The sequence below is a fragment of the Hevea brasiliensis genome, chromosome 7 (assembly GCF_030052815.1).
Source record: "Hevea brasiliensis isolate MT/VB/25A 57/8 chromosome 7, ASM3005281v1, whole genome shotgun sequence".
Taxonomy (NCBI): Eukaryota; Viridiplantae; Streptophyta; class Magnoliopsida; order Malpighiales; family Euphorbiaceae; genus Hevea; species Hevea brasiliensis.
In genome coordinates, this window is record NC_079499.1 from 8,656,472 (window position 1) to 8,681,250 (window position 24,779).

At 32.1% G+C, this 24,779-nt stretch overlaps 2 protein-coding genes across 2 annotated transcripts; both read left to right on the plus strand.

The window, feature by feature from the left end:
* Window positions 1-5,974: 5,974 nt before the first annotated feature.
* On the plus strand, window positions 5,975-7,467 carry LOC110633367 (probably inactive leucine-rich repeat receptor-like protein kinase At5g48380). Its single transcript, XM_021781937.2, has 2 exons — window positions 5,975-6,318; window positions 6,581-7,467. The coding sequence occupies exon 2, from the start codon at window positions 6,679-6,681 to the stop codon at window positions 7,375-7,377; it is 699 nt and encodes a 232-aa protein (XP_021637629.2). The 5' UTR covers window positions 5,975-6,318; window positions 6,581-6,678; the 3' UTR covers window positions 7,378-7,467.
* An 11,800-nt stretch (window positions 7,468-19,267) lies between these two features.
* Window positions 19,268-22,175, plus strand: LOC110633366 (probably inactive leucine-rich repeat receptor-like protein kinase At5g48380). The gene is made up of 3 exons (XM_021781936.2): window positions 19,268-19,615; window positions 19,878-20,839; window positions 21,001-22,175. The coding sequence occupies exons 2-3, from the start codon at window positions 19,976-19,978 to the stop codon at window positions 22,015-22,017; spliced, it is 1,881 nt and encodes a 626-aa protein (XP_021637628.2). The 5' UTR covers window positions 19,268-19,615; window positions 19,878-19,975; the 3' UTR covers window positions 22,018-22,175.
* Window positions 22,176-24,779: the final 2,604 nt, after the last annotated feature.

The following is a 24,779-nucleotide window of genomic DNA, read 5'->3' on the forward strand; positions in this document are numbered from 1 at the left end:
AAAGTAATCAAGGAATTATTTTCGATAACATAAAAGAGATGAATTAAAGAGAAAATGGAATAGCCAAGAATAGGAGAAGTTTAGGAAGATCAAAGTGAGATATAAAGTACATAAAGTGCCTTCCTGAGCATGGTAAATAGGATGAACTGAAAGGTAATATTAAAAAGCCCAGAACGAGATTACATGAGTGAGGATAGTTATCAAGATATAGAATCTAAAAGTGTAAGACTTAGAGCAGGTTATAGTTTGGGCAGTGTCAGGAGCCAAAACATGGTCAGAGTTGCAGAATATGGATTAGACTTTGTCCATTCCTGTTTCCAACATGGAGTAGGTAGCAATGGGATAAGTCCATTTAGACTTCTAACAATATGAGGAATGCAATTAGAGCAAACAAAAGTTATGGAATGTGCAATGGTGTCTTGAATTACCCTATTAGGCAAAGGAGTAAATTAATAAGTAGTAAGTTAAATAAAAGTAAACCTAGTGGTTCAAATAGGCATGACAAGCAAAAATGGATAATAGAAAATGGCACGTAGACTTAGGTTATGAATAGAGAAGGTGAGATAGTAGTTATGGGGTCTGGGATCAAGAGTTAGGTAAGCATTTTTAGTATGACCAATAGGGTCACTTTATAAGGAAACATGAATATAAATAAGTGATAGAACTATAGTAGGAGATAGAGCCAAAAGAGATATGTATGAGTGATAGTCAAAAGTCACTAAGAAGTACTAGGATAAGAGCTATGGCAATAAGTATGATTGGAATCAAATTCTGGAAGAATCAGTTAACGAGAGATATCTTATAGAATACAGTAAAATATAGGAATGCCAAGGAGCGAGGGTAGGCAAGAAGGGTAAAAATAGAGTATAAGTAGAGATAGTAAATCTTAAGATGATATATTAGCCAATTAGTGGCACAACAGAAGGATGGTCGCAGTTGATATCTTATAAAAAAGAGATGATGAAATTTCAAGAAAAATATTAAATAAGTAAGGAAAATTATGTGGAAGCGACCCAGTATTTAAGAATTTGGTAGGCACCAGTCTGTACACATTCTCCTTAAAAGGAAATGACGTTAAGCGTCGACCTAATGTTAAGTATGAAAGGACGATTAGAGTAGTGACAGAAGTTAAATTGAGTTAGTTATCAGGGCTTGCAACCCTTCTGAACTATAAGCTGGAGGAAGTACTATTTGTGGGTGAGTTACAGTGGATGAAATTGTTGCTGATGGGTAAATTGAAGGCTGAAGTTTGGAGAGCTGTGGGCAGTATATGTGGTTATATTAAGGAGAATGGACATGTGAAGTATCTTGTCTGGAATTATGGCATAGCACACATTTCTCATAGCCATATTAGTTCGAGTGGAACTTATAGTTTCAAGGGCTCTTATCTAACCATTATGATCGATTTCCTACAAAGGGTGGTAGGGAATGATAACTTCTGATGGTCAAGTTGGAAAAGAAGAGATGTTACATAATGTGAAGGATATGCTGGTAGGAGCCAATCGTAAGGTTAGAATTTCAGAAGTCATGGAACTAGTAATCAAGATAGGACTAAGAAATAAAAAGTAGATTAAAGTTGATGATGGAATGGACATCCTTGGAGGAAAAGTTATAAGGGTGAGAGAGGACAAAGGTTAAAGAATAAGTACAGTAGGTTGGAAAGGTATTAACAATAGCAGAAACAGGAAAAGAAAGTGGATAAGATCTAAAGGATATGAGAAAAACTCAGTAGAGTTGGTTACAATGATAAAGATAAGAAGGAATAAGTACATTAGGGACACACTAAGGGATGTTTAAAACAAATTATAGTGAAATGGTAAGATAAAGGAATAATAGAGCCTCGATTTAAGTACCAATGTGTCAAGAAGCACGTCAGATAGTAAGAAATTTCAAGCAGAAGGCAAGTAACTCTCTTTTCAAAAAAGGATTAGGATATGATAAGTTGTTTTGACTGGATGGCTTAGGAATACGTAGACTTTTGTTAGGTTAGAGAAGAGGCCCAACCCACTTTCTACTATTAATAGATAGAATATGAACGCTCAACACTTGGATAGAGCTCTATATAACTAGTTACATAAATGGACAGGGGTTGATTTGAAGACCTTAGTAATAATACAAGTAAATTGGGAATTCGAAGTATCATCGGAATGAGAAGGTGTATAGGTGTTGACCAATGGGGCCATAGGACAAGTAAAGATATTGAACAAGATAGCTATCATAGGTGCTACAGGAAAGCATCTCATAGGATACTATAGGATAAGGAACATAAGTTATGTCTTTGGGAAGGAGAGATTATTGAAACAGAGGAATGGGGACTGAAGTCACTAAGAGATACGTTAGGACACAATGAATGAAAGGTAAGCACCAAAGCTGATTGAAGTTATGAGATATCAAGTCAAGCGCAGTGGAGGTATAGTGAGTACTAAAGATGTCAGAAAAAGATTGAGGAGTGGTTTGAGGTATGAGTTTCACTATGAAATGATGATGATAACTAGGACACTAGACAAAAGAGCTAGGCATATCCTAGGCAAAAGGATTTAGAGTTTGCAGTGGGCGATTATGTATTCCTGAAGGTCTCTCCAATGAAGGGAGTTATGAGATTTGGGAAGAAGTGTAAGCTCGTATCCCGATACATGGGGCCTTTTGAGATTGCTGATAGAGTTGAAGCAAAGGCCTATCGATTGGAATTACCACCAAGCTTTTCTCACGTCCACCTAGTGTTCCACATTACCATGCTTAGGAAGTACATACCTGATCCTTCCCACATGTTACAACCCGATACAATGGAGTTGAAGGAAAACCTAACCTTCGAGGAGCAGCCAATAGCCATAGTGGACTTTCAGATGAGGTAGCTAAGGTTAAAACAGATCCCTATAGTTAAGGTTGTGTGGAGGAGCCAATCGGTAGAAGAGTGTACCTGAGAGTTAGAGTATGACATGCACAACAAGTACCCGTACTTGTCCACTGTATAATCTTATAATTCTTTATTCTGTCTTATGTAAAATTCGAGAACGAATTTTCTGTAAGGGGGGGGAGAATGTAACACTCCTAATTTTTAAATAATTATTTTATATATAAATATAAATATTTTAGTCTAACCCCTGGTATTGTGGGCTTTGTGTAGATATTTTCATTTCATGGCAATTTAGCCGTAGCTATAATTTCGGGTCAGCAAATAAGCTACCGGAATTATTTTAGAACCGGGTCAAGATTATAGGCTACCCCACCATTTTCAAACGTCCCGGATACGTTTTCAATATCCGAATTGGTGTAGGTAAGCACGAACCCTAAGTTTCCTTAATTATTTAGTTTTAGGTTCAGATTAAAAATCCATAAAATATTCGTGGGTAGTTAGAAAATTATAATTCCTTTTGTATTAGCTTAGTAATATTGCTAAGGACAGCAGGGCAAAGTTTTAGAATTTTTAGAGCTCAATTGGGCAGTTTTTGCAAAAGGGTTAGTTATAAGAACTAAATTATAATTTTTCAAATTGTGATTGTTGACTGTTTGAATGGGCCCAGGGGGGGCCATGTGATGTGATTGAGTTGTGGATATGTGACTTGTGGATATAGAAGTGTATTTTGAGCCCTTTTGCAGGTTGGATAGGTCCTAGGTATAGGGGAGATTCTGTCGGATTTGGTCCTTTCTAAACTTGTATTAAGTCAAATATATTAAATAATTGCAATAAAATTGTCAGGTGAGACGGAACAGCCTTACTCCTCCACCTAGCCGCTGCAGTGACCTCGGTTTAAGTATGTGAATAAAATATTGATTTTAATTATAATTTCAATATTATTATATGTTCAGGCATACCCATGCATCACTTATAAATATGTATCTATGTAGTTAAATACTAGGCACATTTTTATATTACATTCTTAATTGATGAAGTGTCATAAATGTTGTTTATGATAATTTAGAGCAGTGTGCGTGTGTTGGCGTGCATGTGGTGTGTAGTATTGGATATGGATAGGACGGGTAGACGCGGCTTGAGAGACACTCGCTGGGATCCGGTCCTTTATGGATAAATTGAGGTAAGCACGGCTCGAGATAATCTTGCTGGCCCCTGCATTTGGTTTATCAAGCGAAAGTCCGGCTTGAGAGACACTCGCTGGCAGAGGTTGGATTAAGAGAGCTGTATAGGGGATCAGCTCCCATATATGTACTGTTTGAACATTATTGGGTGTGTGAGTGCTCCAAATTGCCTTTTTGCTGTTATGATGTGATGTGTATAAAAATTTTGATGGTGTTACATTCCACTCCTTAGGATGCATTAGCTCTAGATAGCTATAGAAATTGTAGTTAAAATTGGTATTTTACTCTCTGAGTCGAATGCTCACTCCTATTCATCTTATTTTTTCAGGCTACAGGAGGATTACTTGTTGTAACTAACCTGCTCCTCTTTTTCACAGGTTAATTAGTAATATCTAATGTATTTTGTACAATTTAGCCAAATTCTAGAACTCCGCATGTGTTAGAAGTACTTTATTTGATTTGGGTCTGTATTATAATTGCCACGTTGGTTTGTAAACCTATTAAATGCATGCATGACTGGATTGGATGAGGGAGCTGAGCTCCCATTAGATTTTTATGATATTATGAGTATGTGGAGGGTGAGCTGAGCTCCCCAAATAATTATATATTGTGCTACAGGTCTGGCGAGTCAAAAACTCCCCGTTGTATGGTCCATGTTATGGCCGAACTCTATCCGGTTGAATTCTTGAAATTGGGCTTAAAATGTGCCTTAGGATTAAGTTAAGGAATAATTAGACTTACTACGGGCCTCGGAGGCTTTAGGCTGGTCGGAGTCCTAATGCCGGTCCGGCCCATAGGTTGGATAATGACGCTAAGAGTGTATATCCATCTTTATGATGGGTGAGTTTCATGATTTTTTAATAATATTATGCCACTTCTAATGGTGATATCTCTTTTAATAATATTATGCTACTTCTGATGGTGATATCTTTCTTGCAAACTCTTCGAGATTTCAAGTACTACAAAATACTCAGCCTTAAAATTGATAATGAAAGAAATATTATCTAAATAAATCTAATATCCATAACAAATAGTTCTTGCTCGTAATATCAAAGGTCACAAATTTAATTTTGACAAATTTGACAATCATAAAGAATCTATGGGTTAGAAACAAGGAAAAAATTATAATGATAAAAGATCAATAATAAAATTATCTTATAGAACTCTAAGTAGTTTCTTGATTAGGATAACAATATTTCCTTTTAGTTAGATTGTTGTAAACTACTAGCTGTCCAATTACCCAGTCTTAGTGCTTTTGAAAATCATAGAGGAGAAAAAATAAAACCTATATATAGTTAAGGCTAGAGATTTGTGCTGATAACATGTTATAAAAATAATGGCAATCAAAGATAAGAAAAATATAAAGAGAGAATATAGAGAATTTTATTATATCGATGGAAGATGAGTTTGAGAGTGTATCAACGTACGATTAAGGAAACTCCTCATTTATAGCATATAAATGACATATTAAAAGTTACAATATTAAATAAAATTAATAGAGAAGTTAAATAGATTTATTGAAAAACTAAATAGACATCATCGTAAAGATGATTTTATAACAAAATTAATTATTTAATATTTATATTTAAAAATAAATACATTAATTAATTCATATATTTTTAATTTACCTGCTCTTTATTCTTTCTATTCTTTTTGTTAACATATTAAAGGGGATACAAATTTTCATTATAGTGACTAAATAATTTAAAAATTAAAAAATAAAGAGATTATGTAATTATATTTTAAAATTATTTATATTGAATAAAATTTAAAATTATTCTTAAAAAAATTTTATCCTAAATTATTTACAAGAAAATAATTTAAAATAATTCAATAACTTTTCTAGAAAAAACCCAAAGGGACGGCAGACGGGCAGAGTGGTTTGAAGTATTCAAATTTGGTATTATTTATTTTGAGGAGACTTGCAAAAAAGCAAGTCAAGCAAGTATTCAAATTTTCCAGTCGTCGCTGAGGTTTGGAAAAAAACTGGCATTCCTTGTTTGACCCGACGAAGGAAAAGACCCTTCCTTCTACAGATCTCATCTTGACACCTACTCTTTTCTTTTATTTCACCATTACCTCTTTTTTTTCTTTAAAGTTTCGTTGCTTTCTCTCTTTAATTTTGGCTTTGAATTTTCAATCCATATCATAGTTTTTCTTCTCTTTTAAGGGCTGTCTTTCTCTTCATTTCTCTGTGGAGAGGCCGATTGTTCTTCACTGTTCTGATATTAGCTTGTTTCTAGCTTTCTTCGATATCTTCAGTTTGGGTTCTTGAAATCTCAGGTGGGTCTTTTGTTTCTTGCAATTTCTTGTTTCTTTGATTTTGATCTATATTCGACTTGAGTCAACTGGGTCACGGTGTGCTAGGTGAATTTTTAGTTATATCGCTTGAATTATCGCTGACGTTGCTTCTTTTGTTCTTTTTATTCGTATCTTTAACTCTGTCTGAGTATATGTGAATGGATGTATTCGTGTGGGTATGCTAAATCTTTGTTAAGATGCTGAATTTTGCTTCTTGTGTTTGTTGATTTCGAATTTGTTTCAGGTTTTACTGTTCTGAAGTTGGGCCGTCATAAAGACGGTTATTTTGGAGCTCTAACGTGTAACAGATAGCAATTTGAGGGATTCTTTTAGCAAAGTTTTATGGCTATCTTCATGAACATGGTGTTGGGTAGACATTTTCTCAAGATTTTAATTAGCTATGGCCTCTGGTTGTTGCTTAGCTGTAGTTTGAGCAGTTGTACTGAGACTGATGTTGCTTGCTTGAAGAGTATAAAAGCCTCACTTGAAGATCCTTTTAATTACCTGAAGTCTTCGTGGGACTTTAACAACAACACTGAAGGATACATTTGTAGATTTATTGGGGTTGAATGTTGGCACCCTGATGAGAACAAGGTCTTAAATCTCCGGCTTTCAGATATGGGGCTCAAGGGTCGGTTCCCTGTTGGAATCCAGAATTGCACGAGCATAACTGGTGTTGATCTTTCAAGCAACAACCTCGTTGGACCTATTCCAGATAATATCTCTGCAATCATTCCTTTTGTGACATCTCTTGATCTCTCATCCAACAATTTTTCAGGAGGAATTCCAAAGGCTCTAGCAAATTGTACCTATTTGAATATTCTAAAACTCGGCCACAACCGGTTGTCGGGTCAAATCCCTCCAGAGCTTGGTTTGTTAGCTAGGATTAAAACATTTAGTGTGGCTAATAATCTTCTTACTGGACCAGTGCCAACATTCCAAAATGCCAACATTTCAAGGGAAGATTATGCAAATAATCCTGGGCTCTGTGGGGGGCCTTTGGATCCCTGCCCCGGATCTTCAAAGAGTCCTCACACTTAATCCAATCTAAAATTTTCTTTTTTAGTATTTTATTATAATTGTTGTCATAATCTTAATTTGTAGTATGATTAAAATTCTTAATTAAATAAATTTTTGCCCATTAAAATAACAAATCATAATTAGTTATATATATATATATATATATATATATCATTGATTTATAAAGTGAGCGCTATTTGATTTGAATCAAATAAATCAAGTCGAATTGAACTAATTTAGTGATTAGTTTAGCTTTTAAGGTAATTTGATTTGATTTAGTTTTAAATTTTAAGAATTTTTGTTATTTTAATTTGTTTCGATTTTGGAGAGAAAAATCGATCGAACTAAATCGAATCGATTAGCCTTATTAATTTTTAAATTGCTTTATTATTAATGAGGAATTTATGTATTATATATATATTTATATATATAAATTGATTTGAATCAAATAAACTAAGCCGAATCACACTAATTTAGAGTGATTTAGTTTAGTTTTTAAGGTACTTTGATTTGGTTTAGTTTTAAATTTTAAGAATTTTTATTATTTTAGTTCGTTTCGATTTTAGAGAGAAAAATCGATAGAACTAAATTGAATCGATTTGCCTTATTAATTTTTAAATTGCTTTATTATTAATGAGGAATTTATGTATTATATATATATATATTTATATATATATAAATTATTTGATTTTATTGATTAATAATTATTAAATTTAAATCAAAAGTTAAAAATAGATCAAATAACTTGAAAATTAAGTCTAAATAAAAAAATATCAAAGTCCAAAAATAATCAGATCGAACTGAATTTAGACAATTGAATTCGATTTTTCATATACTTTAATTTAATTTGATTTCTAAAATATAATAATTCAATTAATTTAATTCTAACGGTTTAATTCGATTTGAATCGAATATTCAGTCCCAACGGGTGGCCATTCTATATGAAACGTTGTTATAAAATAACGGTGTTTAATCAGCCTCTTATTTCCACCAACAGAAAGTTGTGCAATTGGGCAGCTCTAGAGGTAGCCAATAAATCCCCTTAGGGATATTTTCTTTTAGAAATTTTTGTTTCTTCTGCAAACCAACTTGACTAGCAAACTTTCAAAATTATGACCCAAGTAAATTAAAATTTGATTAAAAAAATTTAAATATAATTAAGTTGAAATAATTAACCAATTGTTTTAAAATATTAAAATCCGCATAGCGGCTCATTCAGGAATTGAATCAATGGGGCCCTTTTAACTCAGCGGTAGAGTAACGCCATGGTAAGGCGTTAGTCATCGGTTCAAATCCGATAAGAGGCTTTGGCTTTGGCCTTTTTTCATAAAACCCAGCGGTAGTATTCTTATTTGAAGAGAGAATAGAAATATTGTTGATATTTGTAATAAAAAAAGTAAGAAACTCTATAATTAATTCTAAAATAAAATTAGAAATTTTTAAAAATTAACATTATAATGATTTATACCACATTAATACTATCATAATAATGCTATATTAAATTAATATTAATTATAACTATAATATTAATTATAACTATAAACTATAAACATTTAATTATAGTTATAAATATAGTTATAAAGTTGAACCTTTGTTTAGTATATTATAATGAATAATGATAAATTGGCTCTTAAATCGCCAAATTTTCATATTTTCTACTATTCCAACAATATAATTAATAAATTAAATATTATTATTTATAAGACATTAATGAAATATAAATATAATTACATATTGTAATTGTTATGTTATTGACAATTCGTAATTTTTAAGAAATAATGCCTAGCTCATAATTTTTCATTCCAATTGCATTAGACAATAAAAAGTTTAAATAAATATTGTCCAATTAAAATTTTTTAATAAAATATATTGTCACGATCCTACCTATGGGCCGGACTGGCACTAGGACCTAGGCCAGCTTAAAGTCCCCGAGACCCGTAGTAAGCCCAACTATTCCTCAACCTAACTCTAAGGCCCATTTGGGCCCAATTTCAAGAATTCAACCGGACAGAGTCCAGCCATAAAATGGACATTTTAACAAAGAGTTTTTAATTCACCCGACCTGTAAACACAATATATAATCAATTTGGGAGCTCAGCTCACCCTCCACATACTCATAATAAAATAAAGTCAAATGGAAGCTCAGCTCCCTCATCCAGTTCAACACACATGCATATAATAAGTTTACAGGTCCAACATGGCAAATTATATTACAGACCCAAATTAAATAAATATTTCTAACATATGCGAAAATTCTAGGAGTTAACAGAATTACACAAACATAAATAAATGACCTGCGTAGAAGAAAAGTAGGTTAACCACAACAATAATCCTCCTGTAGCCTGGAAAAATAATGAACAGGAGTGAGCGTTCGACTCAGAGAGTAAAATATCAATTTTAACCATAATCTCTATAGCTATCTAAAGCTAATGCACCCTGTAGAGTGAAATGCAATATCATTAATATTTTCACATCATAATAGCAAAAAGGTAATCTGGAGCACTCACACACCCGATAAGGTCAAACAATACATATATGGGAGCTGATCCCCTATACAGCCCTCTTAATCCAACCTGTGCCAGCGAAGAACTCAAGCCAGACTTTTGCTTAATAAACCAAATCGGGGTCCCAGCGAAGAACTCAAGCCGTGTCTACCCCGAAGGACCGGGTCCCAGCGAAGATCTCAAGCCGTGTCTACCCATCCTGTTCATAGCCAACACCATACCACACGCACTCCAACTCACGCACACTGCTCCAAATTACCACAAAAACATCCATGGCACTTTAACGGTTGTGAATGCAACATAAAACGTGCCTAGAGTTTAACTACATAGATACATATTTATAAGTGATGCATGGAAATGCTTGAACATATAATAATATCGAAATTACAATTAAAATTAATATTTTACTCACAGACTTAACCGCAGTTACTGTGACAGTTGGGCAGAGGAGGAAGGCTGTTCCGGCTCACTTGACAATTTTATTATAATTATTTAGTACATTTGACTCAATACAAGTTAAGTAAAAACTAAAAATGTTCTAAGTCGTGCCGAAAATCCAGTAGAGTCTCCCCTATACTTAGGACTTACCCAACCTGCAAATGGGTTTAAAACGCACTTCTATATTCACAAACCATACATCTACAACTCAATCACATCACACAGCCCCTCATGGGCCCATCCAAATAGTCATCAATCACAATATGTAAAATTACAGTTTAGTCCTTATAATTGACCCTTTTGCAAAAACTATTCAAATGAGCTCTAAAAATTCTAAAAATTCTAAAACTTTGCCCCGCGGTCCTTAGCAACATTACTAAGCTAATGCAAAAGGAATCATAATTTTTTGAGCTACCACGAATATTTTATGAATTTTTAATCCCATTCAAGCACTAGAAAATTATGAAAAAGTAAGGTTCGATTTACCTATGCTGATTCCGACTCCTGGGACGTGCTTGGGACATCTGACAATGGTGGGGTAGCCAAAATCTCAATCCAATTTTAAGACTTTTTCAGTAGCCTGTCTGTTTGGACGGAAATTCACAGACCGGGGCAACTATCGAATTTTTGTGAATTGAAGGTACCTACACGAAGCCCACAACACGGGGGTTAATATATAATTTTTACGGAATTTTCTAAGTTTATTTAATATTCGAAAAAACACTACGAAGTTTCGTGGGACCCACCGAAAAATGGTGTCGAAAAATTTTGAAATTTATATTGCCGCGAAGCTCTCTACGAGTGGAGCGCTCTGGTACTCTCAATTTTCTCATGGAGTTCACGGTTTGCGAGAAATCTAGCCCAAAAATCAAAACGAGCTAAAATTTCCTAGACAAAAATTGGACAAATCGCTCAATGGATTTCAGTGTTCTTGATATCTATGGAAAGCTCTCGAGGTGTAGATGATGTTTGACACAAGACCCGGCCCAATCGGTGGCCAGATCGGCCAAATTTCGGCCGGAAAGCTGAAATGGTGCGCTGCGCGTCGCGCCTCTTCGCGCTTCGTTTTCGGTCGCCTGGAAGGCTGGTCGGCGGTGGGGGAAGGCTGGGTGGCGGCGGCGCGACGTGAGGAGGAGGGAGGAGAGAGAAAACAGGAGAGAGAGGAAGAGAGGTCGGGCGGGCGGCGAAAAGGAGAAGAAGAAAAAGAAAGGCCTGTCCGATTTGACCGGTCAGATCCGATCCTGTTCTATTCAGTCGATCCGATTCAAGATACAAAATTTTAAATTTTTACTCTGCCTTGGGATCGAAAACGAGGCCCAAAATTTTGGAAAAAATTCTAGAAAACTCAGAAAAATTCGTGGAGTCCAAATATATTTTTAGTTTTGCTATGTAGTCTTTAAATTAATTTTTAAAAATCATCAAAGTTTTATATTTTCAAAAAATCGAACCCAATTTCTAAAATCAGAAAAATTTTAAATAATTTCAAAAAATTTAAATAAAATAAAATATTAATATTTACTTATAAAATAATAAATTTAAAATTAGGTGTGTTACATATATATTAAAAATTTTAAATTTTATAATTAAAATTATTTTTACCTAGAATTTCCTGTATTAAAATGGGTCCCTAAAATGATGCATTGTTAAAATTTATTAAAACTCTTCATAATTTTTTAAAATATTAAGAAAATATATTATCATCTTTAAAATTTAAATTATAGTATTTACTCAAAGACAATGCCATTCATTTCTGAATCTGAACTACTAAACATATATATATATTTTTAATTATTACATGCAATAATTTAATTTTATGAGTATTTTTATAAAAGTCAATAAATTTTAATTTATTTCATAAAATTTATTTAAAATTTATTTAATTTTAATATAATTTTATAAAAATTATTGTAATAAAAAATTAAAAGTTTTTAAATTAATCTGTGAACTTGTCAAATATTTTATAAATAAAGTTATCTAATTAATGACTATTGATGAGAAGAAAAAGAGAAATGGGAGAGAATTGATAATGATAAGAGTAGTTGTATGCGTTTTCTTTTCTTTTTTTTTTTAATTAATAAAAAAAGATCATTTTATTTGTCAAATAATCAATAGTTTAATAAATTAACCTGAAAATTTTTAATTTTTGATTTAATAAATTTTATTAAAAAAATTAAAATTAAATAATTTTTATAAAAATACTCATAAAATTTAATGTGTACATATGATATTTACCATATATCTCACGTGAATTGAAATTTTGAAGGCGCATAAACGCACGTGACTTGAAGTTTTAGGTGTGGAGTATTGTGTATTCAAATTTTCATCTCCAGAACTAGTTAATTTTCCAATTGCCTTTTTAACATAAAATTTCCAATTGAATCATGTTAATCTATTCAGGGTCATGGAGCTGAAATTGAATTCTCAAATTTAAATTTTTAAATTTGGATGGATTATAACTAATCAATGGATTAAAACTAATTTTTTTTTAAGGAGTCTTTAAAAAAATAATTATTAAATTTAATTAAAAATAAGATAAATTGAATTGAAACTAAAATTAAAATAGGAATTGAATAGAAATCAAAGATAAAAAGGAAATTTCAATTCAGGTTGGGCCCTGGCCGTACGCGGCCCATGGAGACTGAGAGCTTATGAGGAATTTGGTGCGCTACCCGGGCAGGATATCCTTTTCGGGCTAAGTGGTATCAGAGCCTCGTAACGTTCCGGGGGTCTCGGGTTCGATTCCGCCCTGCGTAAAAAACAGCTCTGCGCTAAGAGTGGGCCTGGAGAACCCAGAGTCTGCGCAAGTGGAGTCGTGGTGGGTTGGGCCCTGGCCGTACGCGGCCCATGGAGACTGAGAGCTTATGAGGAATTTGGTGCGCTACCCGGGCAGGATATCCTTTTCGGGCTAATGGGTTATTAGGCCTAAGTCCAAATCAAAAAGTTACAAACCAAAAAATCCATCACCTAGGATAAAAAATTTTTTTATCCTAAATTATTTTCAAGAAAATAATTTAAAATATTCAATAACTTTTCTAGAAAAAACCCAAAGGGACGGCAGACGGGCAGAGTGGTTTGAAGTATTCAAATTTAGTATTATTTATTTTGAGGAGACTTGGAAAAAAGCAAGTCAAGCAGAAGTTGCGCTCTCTGGAGCGTCTAGTCGTCGCTGGGGTTTGGAAAAAAACTGGCATTCCTTGTTTGACCCGACGAAGGAAAAAACCCTTCCTTCTACAGATCTCATCTTGACACCTACTCTTTACTTTTATTTCACCATTACCTCTTTTTTTTCTTTACAGTTTCGTTGCTTTCTCTCTTTAATTATATCTTTGAATTTTCAATCCATATCATAGTCTTTCTTCTCTTTTAAGGGCTGTCTTTCTCTTCATTTCTCTGTGGAGAGGCCGATTGTTCTTCACTGTTCTGATATTAGCTTGTTTCTAGCTTTCTTCAATATCTTCAGTATGGGTTCTTGAAATCTCAGGTGGGTCTTTTGTTTCTTGCAATTTCTTGTTTCTTTGATTTTGATCTATATTCGACTTGAGTCAACTGGGTCACGGTGTGCTAGGTGAATTTTTAGTTATATCGCTTGAATTATCGCTGACGTTGCTTCTTTTTATTCGTATCTTTAACTCTGTTTGAGTATATATGAATGGATGTATTTGTGTGGGTATGCTAAATCTTTGTTAAGATGCTGAATTTTGCTTCTTGTGTTTGTTGATTTCGAATTTGTTTCAGGTTTTACTGTTTTGAAGTTGGGCTGTCCTAAATACGGTTATTTTGGAGCTCTAACGTGTGTTATTTTGGAGCTCTAACGTGTAACAGATAGCAATTTGAGGGATTCTTTTAGCAAAGTTTTATGGCTATCTTCGTGAACATGGTGTTGGGTAGACATTTTCCCAAGATTTTAATTAGCTATGGCCTCTGTTTGTTGCTTAGCTGTAGTTTGAGCAGTTGTACTGAGACTGATGTTGCTTGCTTGAAGAGTATAAAAGCCTCACTTGAAGATCCTTTTAATTACCTGAAGTCTTCGTGGGACTTCAACAACAGTACTGAAGGATACATTTGTAGATTTACTGGGGTTGAATGTTGGCACCCTGATGAGAACAAGGTCTTAAATCTCCGGCTTTCAGATATGGGGCTCAAGGGTCGGTTCCCCGTTGGAATCCAGAATTGCACGAGCATAACTGGTGTTGATCTTTCAAGCAACAACCTCGATGGACCTATTCCAGATAATATCTCTGCAATCATTCCTTTCGTGACATCTCTTGATCTCTCATCCAACAATTTTTCGGGAGGAATTCCAAAGGCTCTAGCAAATTGTACCTATTTGAATATTCTAAAACTCGACCACAACCAGTTGTCGGGTCAAATCCCTCCAGAGCTTGGTTTGTTAGCTAGGATTAAAACATTTAGTGTGGCTAATAATCTTCTCACTGGACCAGTGCCAACATTCCAAAATGCCAACATTTCAAGGGAAGATTATGCAAATAATCCTGGGCTCTGTGGGGGGCCTTTGGATCCCTGCCCCGGATCTTCAAAGAGTCCTCACACTTAATCCAATCTAAAATTTTCTTTTTTAAATATTTTAGTATAATTGTTGTCATAATCTTAATTTGTAACATGATTCAAATTCTTAATTAAATAAATTTTTGCCCATTAAAATAACAAATCATAATTAGTTATATATATATATATCATTGATTTATAAAGTGAGCACTATTTGATTTGAATCAAATAAATCAAGTAGAATTGAACTAATTTAGTGATTTAGTTTGGTTTTTAAGGTAATTTGATTTGATTTAGTTTTAAATTTTAAGAATTTTTGTTATTTTAGTTCGTTTCGATTTTGGAGAGAAAAATCGATCGAACTAAATCGAATTGATTTTTCTTATTAATTTTTAAATTGCTTTATTATTAATGAGGAATTTATGTATTATATATATTTTTTTATATATAAATTGATTTGAATCAAATAAACCAAGCCGAATCACACTAATTCAGAGTGATTTAGTTTGGTTTTTAAGGTAATTTGATTTAGTTTAGTTTTAAATTTTAAGAATTTTTATTATTTTAGTTCGTTTCAATTTTAGAGAGAAAAATCGATCGAACTAAATCGAATCGATTTGCCTTATTAATTTTTAAATTGCTTCATTATTAATGAGGAATTTATGTGTTATATAAATATTTATATATATATAAATTATTTGATTTCATTGATTAATGATTATTAGGTTTAGATCAAAAGTTAAAAATAGATCAAATAACTTAAAAATTAAGTCAAAATAAAAAAAAAATATCAAATTCTAAAAATAATCAGATTGAACAGAATTTAGACAATTGAATTCAATTTTTCATATATTTTAATTTAATTTAATTTTTAAGATATAATAATTTAATTAATTCAATTCTAATAGTTTAATTCAATTTGAATAGAATATTCAGTCCCATCGGGTGGCCATTCTATATGAAACGCTGTTATAAAATAACGGTGTTTAATCAGCCTCTTATTTCCACCAACCTAAAGTTGTGTAATTGGGCAGCTCTTGAGGTAGCCAATAAATCCCCTTAGGGATATTTTCTTTCAGAAATTTTTGTTTCTTCTGCAAACCAACTTGACTAGCAAACTTTTCAAAATGATGACCCAACCAAATTAAAATTTGATTAAAACAATTAAATATAATTAAGTTGAAATAATTAACCAGCTGTTTTAAAATATTACAATAATATAATTAATGAATTAAATATTATTATTTATAAGATATTAATGAAATATAGATATAATTACATATTGTAATTGTTATGTTATTGACAATTCATAATTTTTAAGAAATAATGCCTAGCTCATAATTTTTCATTCCAATTGCATTAGACAATAAAAAGTTTAAATAAATATTTTCCAATTAAAATTTTTTAATAAAATATATATTAAAAATTTTAAATTTTATAATTAAAATTATTTTTACCTAGAATTTCCTGTATTAAAATGGGTGCTTAAAATGATGCATTGTTAAAAATTATTAAAACTCTTTATAATTTTTTTAAATATTAAGAAAATATATTATCATCTTTAAAATTTAAATTATAGTATTTACTCATATACAGTGTCATTCATTTCTAAATCTGAACTACTGAACATACTTTTTTTTTAATTATTAAATGCGATAATTTAATTTTATGAGTATTTTTATAAAAGTCAATGAATTTTAATTTATTTCATAAAATTTATTTAATTTTAATTTAATTTTATAAAAAATCACGAAAAATTAAAAATTTCAGATTAATCTATTAACTTGTTAATTATTTTATAAATAAAGTTATCTTATTAATGATTATTAATGAGAAGAAAAAGAGAAATAGGAGAGATTTGAGAGTGATAGGAGTAGCTGTATGCGTTTTATTATTTTTTTTTTTAAGAAATTAATTAAAAAAATTATTTTATTTATCAAATAATTAATAAGTTAATAAATTAACCTAAAAATTTTTAATTTTCGATCACAGTTATTTTAATAAATCAAATTGAAATTAATGAATTTTATTAAAAAAATTAAAATTAAATAATTTTTATGAAAATACTCATAAAATTTAATATCTACGAATGATATTTACCATATATCTCACGTGAATTGAAATTTTGAAGGTGCATAAACGCACGTGACTTAGAAGTTTTGGGTGTGGACTATTGTGTATACAAATTTTCATCTCCAGGACTAATTAATTTTCCAATTGCCTTTTTAACATAAAATTTCCAATTGAATCATGTTAATCTACACATGGTCATCGAACTGAAATTGAATTCTCAAATTTAAAATTTAAATTTAAATTTGGATGAATTAGAACTGATCGATTTGATATCGGATTAAAACTAAATTTATTTTAAAGGAGTCTTACAAAAATTAATTATTAAATTTAATTAAAATAATATGAATTGAATTGAAACTAAAATTAAAACAGGAATTGAATAGAAAAGAAAGATACAATGCAAATTTCAATTCAATTCCAATTTCTATATAATATTACCAATTCGAAGCCAATATTTATTTTAAACTGAAATTAGAATTTCATTAAATTGGAAAAGATGACAATGGGTTATTAGGCCTAAGTCCAAATCAAAAAGTTACAAACCAAAAAATCCATCACCTAGAAGATTGAGCTCAACCCACTATAGAAACAGAGGAATCCATATTTGGAGAAGAAGATTTAGACCTCTCTGTCATGCAACACCATTAGCAGACTAGAAGAGATATCCATGGGCAAACTCACATCCACTAACAAACACTACATGGCATAAACATCTAAAGTAATAAAACCAAGACATAGCAGAAATAGAGAAGATCTGAGAAACTCAGAACTAAAGAAAATATTCCAGTAGTCAAATCATCCTCTCCTCTATTGTTTGAGAATACGATGAGCTCAAGCTTCTTGTCTGAGTCACTTGGCGAGTACAATAGAGTCAGTTTCAAATAGAGGGGCATTGGATGACATAGATAATACCTATCACCAGCAACCATTTTAATCCACACTGTATGCTATCACTGATAAGAAACGCCATCGTTTACAAACCCCAAAACAGTTATTCTCCTTGCCATTTCATTATGAAAGCTCCAATATCTACAAAACAAAACAACTAAACCCAAAAACTATAGACAAATTTATAACAGATACAAGTAAAGAAACATGATAGGTGAAAAAGATTTACTCTTAGTACATAAATTAATCACTAAATTAATTAAAAAAATATTAAATTTATAACAGAAGATATCTATATTTTTTTCTCTCATTTTTTCTATAAATATGTTATTCACAACATCATTTTATATATTAACTTTTACATTTTCTGATGTGATATAATAAAGGTTAATTATCTTAACAATAATATAAAATAAATTAAATTGAAAGAAAAAATTTTCACCTTTTTCTATTCTACAAGTCTCTTGATTTAGTGAAATCATGATTCTAATCATTAATAATATAAAAAATTTATGAGGTTTAGCTATTATTTTTTATTTAATTTTAATTAAAATTTATATTTAAAATTTTATTATTTTAAAAATAATTTTAATATTATCGAATTAAAATGTTAATGGTATCCCATGACTTTTTGCACAAGCAGGCATGATTTTGTTAGGTTAGGTCCATAGACTACGATGGTAGAGTTTTGTTGGGAGGTAAAAAAATATTATTCTCTTTGTTTCATGACACAAAATGAGTAAATTAATTAGGAGAAATTTAGTAAGTTTTATTTTTTTAATTAAATATAATATAATTTATTAATTTATTTATTAATTTATTGTACTTCAAATAATATTAAAGATATTATTATATTTTATAATTTATGGACAAATTTATTATGTGAAAAGTTAATTTATACAGTAAACACATTTATTTTATACTTATGAAGAGTAAATTATTTGAAAGTATAAAAAAATATTCTTTCTAAAAAATAATTCTTCTTTATTGTCTCCATACAAAATTATTTTGAGATAATAATCTAATTAAAAAATAGATGAGATAAGAATTTTTTAATATGAAATACTGATTTTTGAAAAAAAAATACTATTTAATAATTTATATTAATTAATTTATATATTTTTATTTTATCTGCTCTATATTCTTTTTATCTAATTTCAATTAATTTTTTTAATAAATATATTAAAAGAGATAGAAATTTTCATTACAGCAACTAAATAATTTCAAATTAAAAAATAAAAATGTTATATAATTATATTTTTAAATTATAAATATTGAATAAAATTTAAAATAATTCTGAAGGATTTCTTTGCGATAAATTATTTAGAAGAAAATAATTTAATAATTTTTGCAGAAAAAACCCAAAGGGACGGCAGACGCGTAGACTGGCTTGAAGTATTCAAATTCAATTATTTTAAAAAATTATGGTCCTTTTAATATATTTTTATATAATATGATAATTAGTATTATTTATTTTGAGGAGACTTACAAAAAAGCAAGTCAAGCAGAAGCGCTCAAAATGTCATTGCTGAGGTTTGGAAAAAAACTGGCATTCCTTGTTTGACCCGACGAAGGAAAAAACCCTTCTCTTTCCTTCCTTCTACTTCTCATCTTCACACCTACTCTTTTCTTTTATTTCACCATCGCCTCTTTTTTTCTTTACAGTTTCGTTGCTTTCTCTCTATAATTACGGCTTTGAATTTTCAAATCATATCTTAGTCTTTCTTCTCTTTCGAGGGTTGTCTTTCTCTTCATTTCTTTGTGGAGAGGCCGATTCTTCTTCACTGTTCTGGTGTTAGCTCGTTTCTAGCTTTCTTCGATCTCTTCAGTATGGGTTCTTGAAATCTCAGGTGGGTCTTTTGTTTCTTGCAATTTCTTGTTTCTTTGATTTTGATCTATATTCGACTTGAGTCAACTGGGTCACGGTGTGCTAGGTGAATTTTTAGCTATATCGCTTGAATTATTACTGGCGTTGCTTCTTTTGTTCTTTTTACTTTTATCTTTAACTCTGTCTGGGTATATATGAATGGATGTATTCGTGTGGGTATGCTAAATCTTTGTTAAGATGCTGAATTTTGCTTCTTGTGTTTGTTGATTTCGAATTTGTTTCAGGTTTTACTGTTATGAAGTTGGGCCGTCATAAATACGGTTATTTTGGAGCTCTAACGTGTAACAGATAGCAATTTGAGGGATTCTTTTAGCAAAGTTTTATGGCTATCTTCGTGAACATGATGTTGGGTAGACATTTTCTCAAGATTTTAATTAGCTATGGCCTCTGGTTTTTGCTTAGCTGTAGTTTGAGCAGTTGTACTGAGACTGATATTGCTTGCTTGAAGAATATAAAAGCCTCACTTGAAGATCCTTTTAGTTACTTGAAGTCTTCGTGGGACTTTAACAACAATACTGAAGGATACATTTGTAGATTTACTGGGGTTGACTGTTGGCACCCTGATGAGAACAAGGTCTTAAATCTCCGGCTTTCAGATATGGGGCTCAAGGGTCGGTTCCCTGTTGGAATCCAGAATTGCACGAGCATAACTGGTGTTGATCTTTCAAGCAACAACCTCGCTGGACCTATTCCAGATAATATCTCTGCAATCATTCCTTTTGTGACATCTCTTGATCTCTCATCCAACAATTTTTCAGGAGGAATTCCAAAGGCTCTAGCAAATTGTTCCTATTTGAATATTCTAAAACTCGACCACAACCGGTTGTCGGGTCAAATCCCTCCAGAGCTTGGTTTGTTAGCTAGGATTAAAACATTTAGTGTAGCTAATAATCTTCTTACTGGACCAGTGCCATCATTCCTAAATGCCTCCTTTTCAGGAGAAGATTATGCAAATAATCCTGGACTATGTGGGGGGGTTTTGGATGCCTGCCCTGGATCTTCAAAGAGTCCTCACACTGGGGTTATTGCAGGGGCTGCCATTGGTGGGGTGACTGTTGCTGCATTAATTGTGGGTATTGGCATGTTCTTCTATTACCGAAAGATGTCTAAGATTAAGAAGAAGAAGGATGATGACCCTGAAGGAAATAAATGGGCAAAGAGTTTAAAGGGAATAAAGGGCATTAAGGCGAGTTATACTAATCCTTCTGTTTTTGCTCACTTCATTTGAAAGTTTAAATGGCTTACCTTCTTCTTCTTCTTTTCTTTCTTTTTTTTTTCCCCTTTCTTTAAGGCAAATTATTTGTTCTCCTTGGATTGATTAAGAAGATTTTTTTTTTATGTTTCCAGGTTTCTATGTTTGAGAAATCGATTTCTAAAATGAAATTGAGTGATCTTATGAAGGCTACTAACAGCTTCAACAAAGATAATATCATTGGGTCCGGGAGAACAGGGACTATGTATAAAGCCGTGCTTGAGGACGGCACTTCTCTAATGGTTAAGAGATTGCAGGATTCACAGCGTTCTGAAAAAGAATTTGTGTCTGAAATGTCTACTCTGGGGAGCGTGAAACATCCCAACTTGGTTCCCCTTTTAGGTTTCTGCATGGCTAATAAGGAAAGACTTTTGGTTTATAAGTATATGCCAAATGGCACCCTGCATGATAATCTACACACTGTAGATGAAGGTAAGAAGCCAATGGAGTGGCCTCTAAGGCTCAAGATTGGGATAAGGGCAGCACGGGGATTTGCGTGGCTCCATCATAACTGTAACCCCCGTATCATCCACCGAAACATAAGCTCTAAATGTATCTTGTTGGATGCAGATTTTGAGCCTCATATATCTGATTTTGGTCTTGCCAGGCTAATGAATCCTGTTGACACTCATTTGAGTACCTTTGTGAATGGAGAATTTGGGGATTTGGGTTATGTTGCTCCAGAGTATGCAAAAACTCTGGTGGCCACTCCAAAGGGTGATGTTTACAGCTTTGGAACTGTTCTTCTGGAGCTGGTGACTGGTGAGAGACCAACCCATATTGCTAAAGCTCCAGAAAGTTTTAAGGGCAGTTTGGTTGAATGGATTACTCAGCTGTCAAGCAACTCTCAACTTCAAGATGCCATAGACAAATCTTTGGTTGGGAAGGGTGTTGATAATGAGATTTTCCAGGTCCTTAAAGTTGCATGTACTTGTGTACTGGCAAATCCCAAGGAGAGGCCGACTTTGTTTGAAGTATACCAGCTTCTAAGGGCTATTGGGGAGAAATACCACTTTACCACTGATGATGAAATTATGATGCCTTCAGACAATGGTGATACTGATTATATAGAGGAACTTATTGTTGCTCAAGAAGTAAGAGGGGTTAATTAAAAAGGTCCATGGTAGGTGAACTATTTTTCCATAATTTATATGTAATTATCTGTTGTTGTGCCCAGTTTAAATCGATGTTAATATTATATATACTTTAATAGCTCTTGTCAGTATTGAGGATTTGCTATAATGATATCACTTTACACTCTTCCAGCATTCATCTTGGCTCTGTTTCTAGTATATTGTAACATTTAACATTCCTCAACATTTCAACTTTCAACTTTTTTTTGCTTATTTTATTTAGATAAGTCCTTTATTTCATGGGTATGTAATATTGTCTGTGGTTTCCTTGGATATCTCTTGGGAGATGCAATAACTCCATTACTGCTCTGGGAATTTTTGTTTTCTGTTTTAGCTACACTTATAGCTAATGAATTTCTATGTGATATGTACAATTATTTGGATAGTGATTGAAACTCTGTTATATGCAAGTAATTAAACTATCTGATTTTTTTAGAAATCTTAGGGCCTGTTTGGTGTCCATGTTGTTTTTGGTTGTTGTCCAGTAGTTTAAAAGAAGTCACATTATTAATTCTTGTTTATTTTCATTAGCGTCTTGCAGAGAAAAAACAAGTTGCCTCGACAAGTGAACCACAAAAAATGGTTTTTAGTTTTTTACTTGTTTCATCAACTGTTTTTTCACAAATGCAACTTTTTACTGTTGGACAACCATCAAATGCAAAAAAACAGCATGGATGCGGAACAGGTTCTTGGCAGTAGACTTGTGCTGTGGGAGTGAGAATTTTTCTGAAATTATTTCATCAAGTCTGAAATCTGTCACAAAAAGTACCTGGAAGTTTCATTTAGAATCCTGTGAAATTTCAGTATTTGTATAGATTCATTGTTCTGTATAATTGTTAAAGCTCGTTTAAGTTGGTGGTGATAGTGGGCTGGCAGTAAGCTTCCTGTTGATTTGAAGGAATTTTCTTATAAAATGAATAGGATTATTCCATTTCCACTACGTCAAGCTAGCAGCAACAGAGGCACATGGATCAGTGTGAGTTGCTTATACTTGAGTTATTTGTTGTATTATGTCCCATGTTCTTGCTGTAGAATATGCATACCATTGATCGAACTGAAATAATTCTGAATAGTCACTGTTCGGAATCCTATTTGTTGCTTTGTTTCCTCAATGACTTTGAGAAAAGGATTTTATACGTGCAGTGCTAACTATTCCCATACTTAGGTGCCAGTTATTTGTCTTACTCGACATGACAAATTGTTGTCTTTTTGCTGATTTGTGTTGTGACAAATTCACTGGTCATATCAGTGATGGATCAATAAACTTGTGTCACGTCTTATGGGACAAATAATTGATAAATATGTGTAGAAACAAAAAACATTTTGCATATTATAGTGGCTGAATGCATGATTTGTGTGACTTGTGTCTTACCATCAGCCTAAGCTGCCTACCCTGCCTGTTAGACCTCAATTTCCAGGATTGAATACATGCGCTAGTTGCAGTGCATGAAATGAAACCCATAGTCCTTCATCGATGGAAGTTTTAGGATAGGGTAGCATGAGCATCCTAGAGCAAAAGCATGCACAGTGAAGAAACCAATAAGTTCAGCAACCTTAGACTGACAAATTTTTATTGATTCTATTTACTAGGGTTCATTTTACTGCCTGGAAGACACCCTTTGGGGAGGATTCTATCGTCTGTACCTAATGCGAGAATCTCTGCCAGCGTGGGTCCTTACCTACTAGAATAGCTTCAACTTCTTTCTCTTCCCACTTCCTAAAAATTAACACTAATGAATGTGGGTGATTTCTAGAATTGAAAGACTGCCATGGAACTGGGGAAAGTAAACTTGTCAATTTCTTGAAATGCTCTAACCTTGCAGATTTGAGGCTAAAACTGATTTAATTCAGACCTTGTTAATCTATCCATCATCCCAGTGAGATTAGAAAGGACGAGCTCATTGGATTTGCACACCCAGTTGAGAGGGTGCTGATTTGTTTGGTAATGATGAGTATATCTAGCTTGTGATTTTTCTCTTGTTAGCAACCTGCGGTGACTGCCAATGATCATCCTACTTTGTTGAAGGCTTGCAGTGTTCAATTGTTTAAGAGATTTTCACTCCGCAGATTCTCACATCATGTATATGAAGTGAGGCTAAACAAAGGGAGTGACTCTCTCAGCCTTTGCATATGCATGATTAGTAAAGCCTGTTAGGCTTTTGAAAGGGCATACAAACGTGCAAAACTGGTTATTCTCATCCAGGATAGAATTCCATCTTGAATGCATTCCATTGAGCTGTTCTAAAATTACCAAATTTGACATAGCCCCTCCTGATGCAACTATCGATGAGATTTAGACGTCGTTTGTTTTACACTTATTAAGTAAAAAAATTATGAGTATATTAACGTCTGATTTGACATATAAATTAAAAAAAATTATTTAAAATAAATTAAAAGTAATGAAAAAAGTATTTATTTATTTTAAAATTATTTTTTATCAAATAAGATATAATATTATTCTGATAATTTTTTAAAAATTTTAAAATTATTTTATTTTAATGATTACAATATTTAATGATATATTATTTTTTATTTTTAATTAATTTTTGTTTAAACATTTAAATTATTTAAAAATTAATTTTAAATATTTTTATTAAATAATTAATTATTTATTTTTAAATTAATTTATAAATTAAAAATATATTTTAAGTTAATAGTCAAAAGTAAGTAATTAAATTAAACACCTTTTTAATAGATACCGCATTGTTTTGGAAACGTAAGGTTTCATAAAACTTGGTTTT

Excerpts from the sequence above, each read along its gene's own strand:
- LOC110633367 (XM_021781937.2), top strand. The coding sequence starts at position 6,679 with ATGGCTATCTTCATGAACATGGTGTTGGGTAGACATTTTCTCAAGATT.
- LOC110633366 (XM_021781936.2), top strand. The coding sequence starts at position 19,976 with ATGGCTATCTTCGTGAACATGATGTTGGGTAGACATTTTCTCAAGATT. Across the intron at positions 20,840-21,000 it reads AGGGAATAAAGGGCATTAAG|GTTTCTATGTTTGAGAAATC; the intron begins GCGAGTTATACT and ends TTATGTTTCCAG.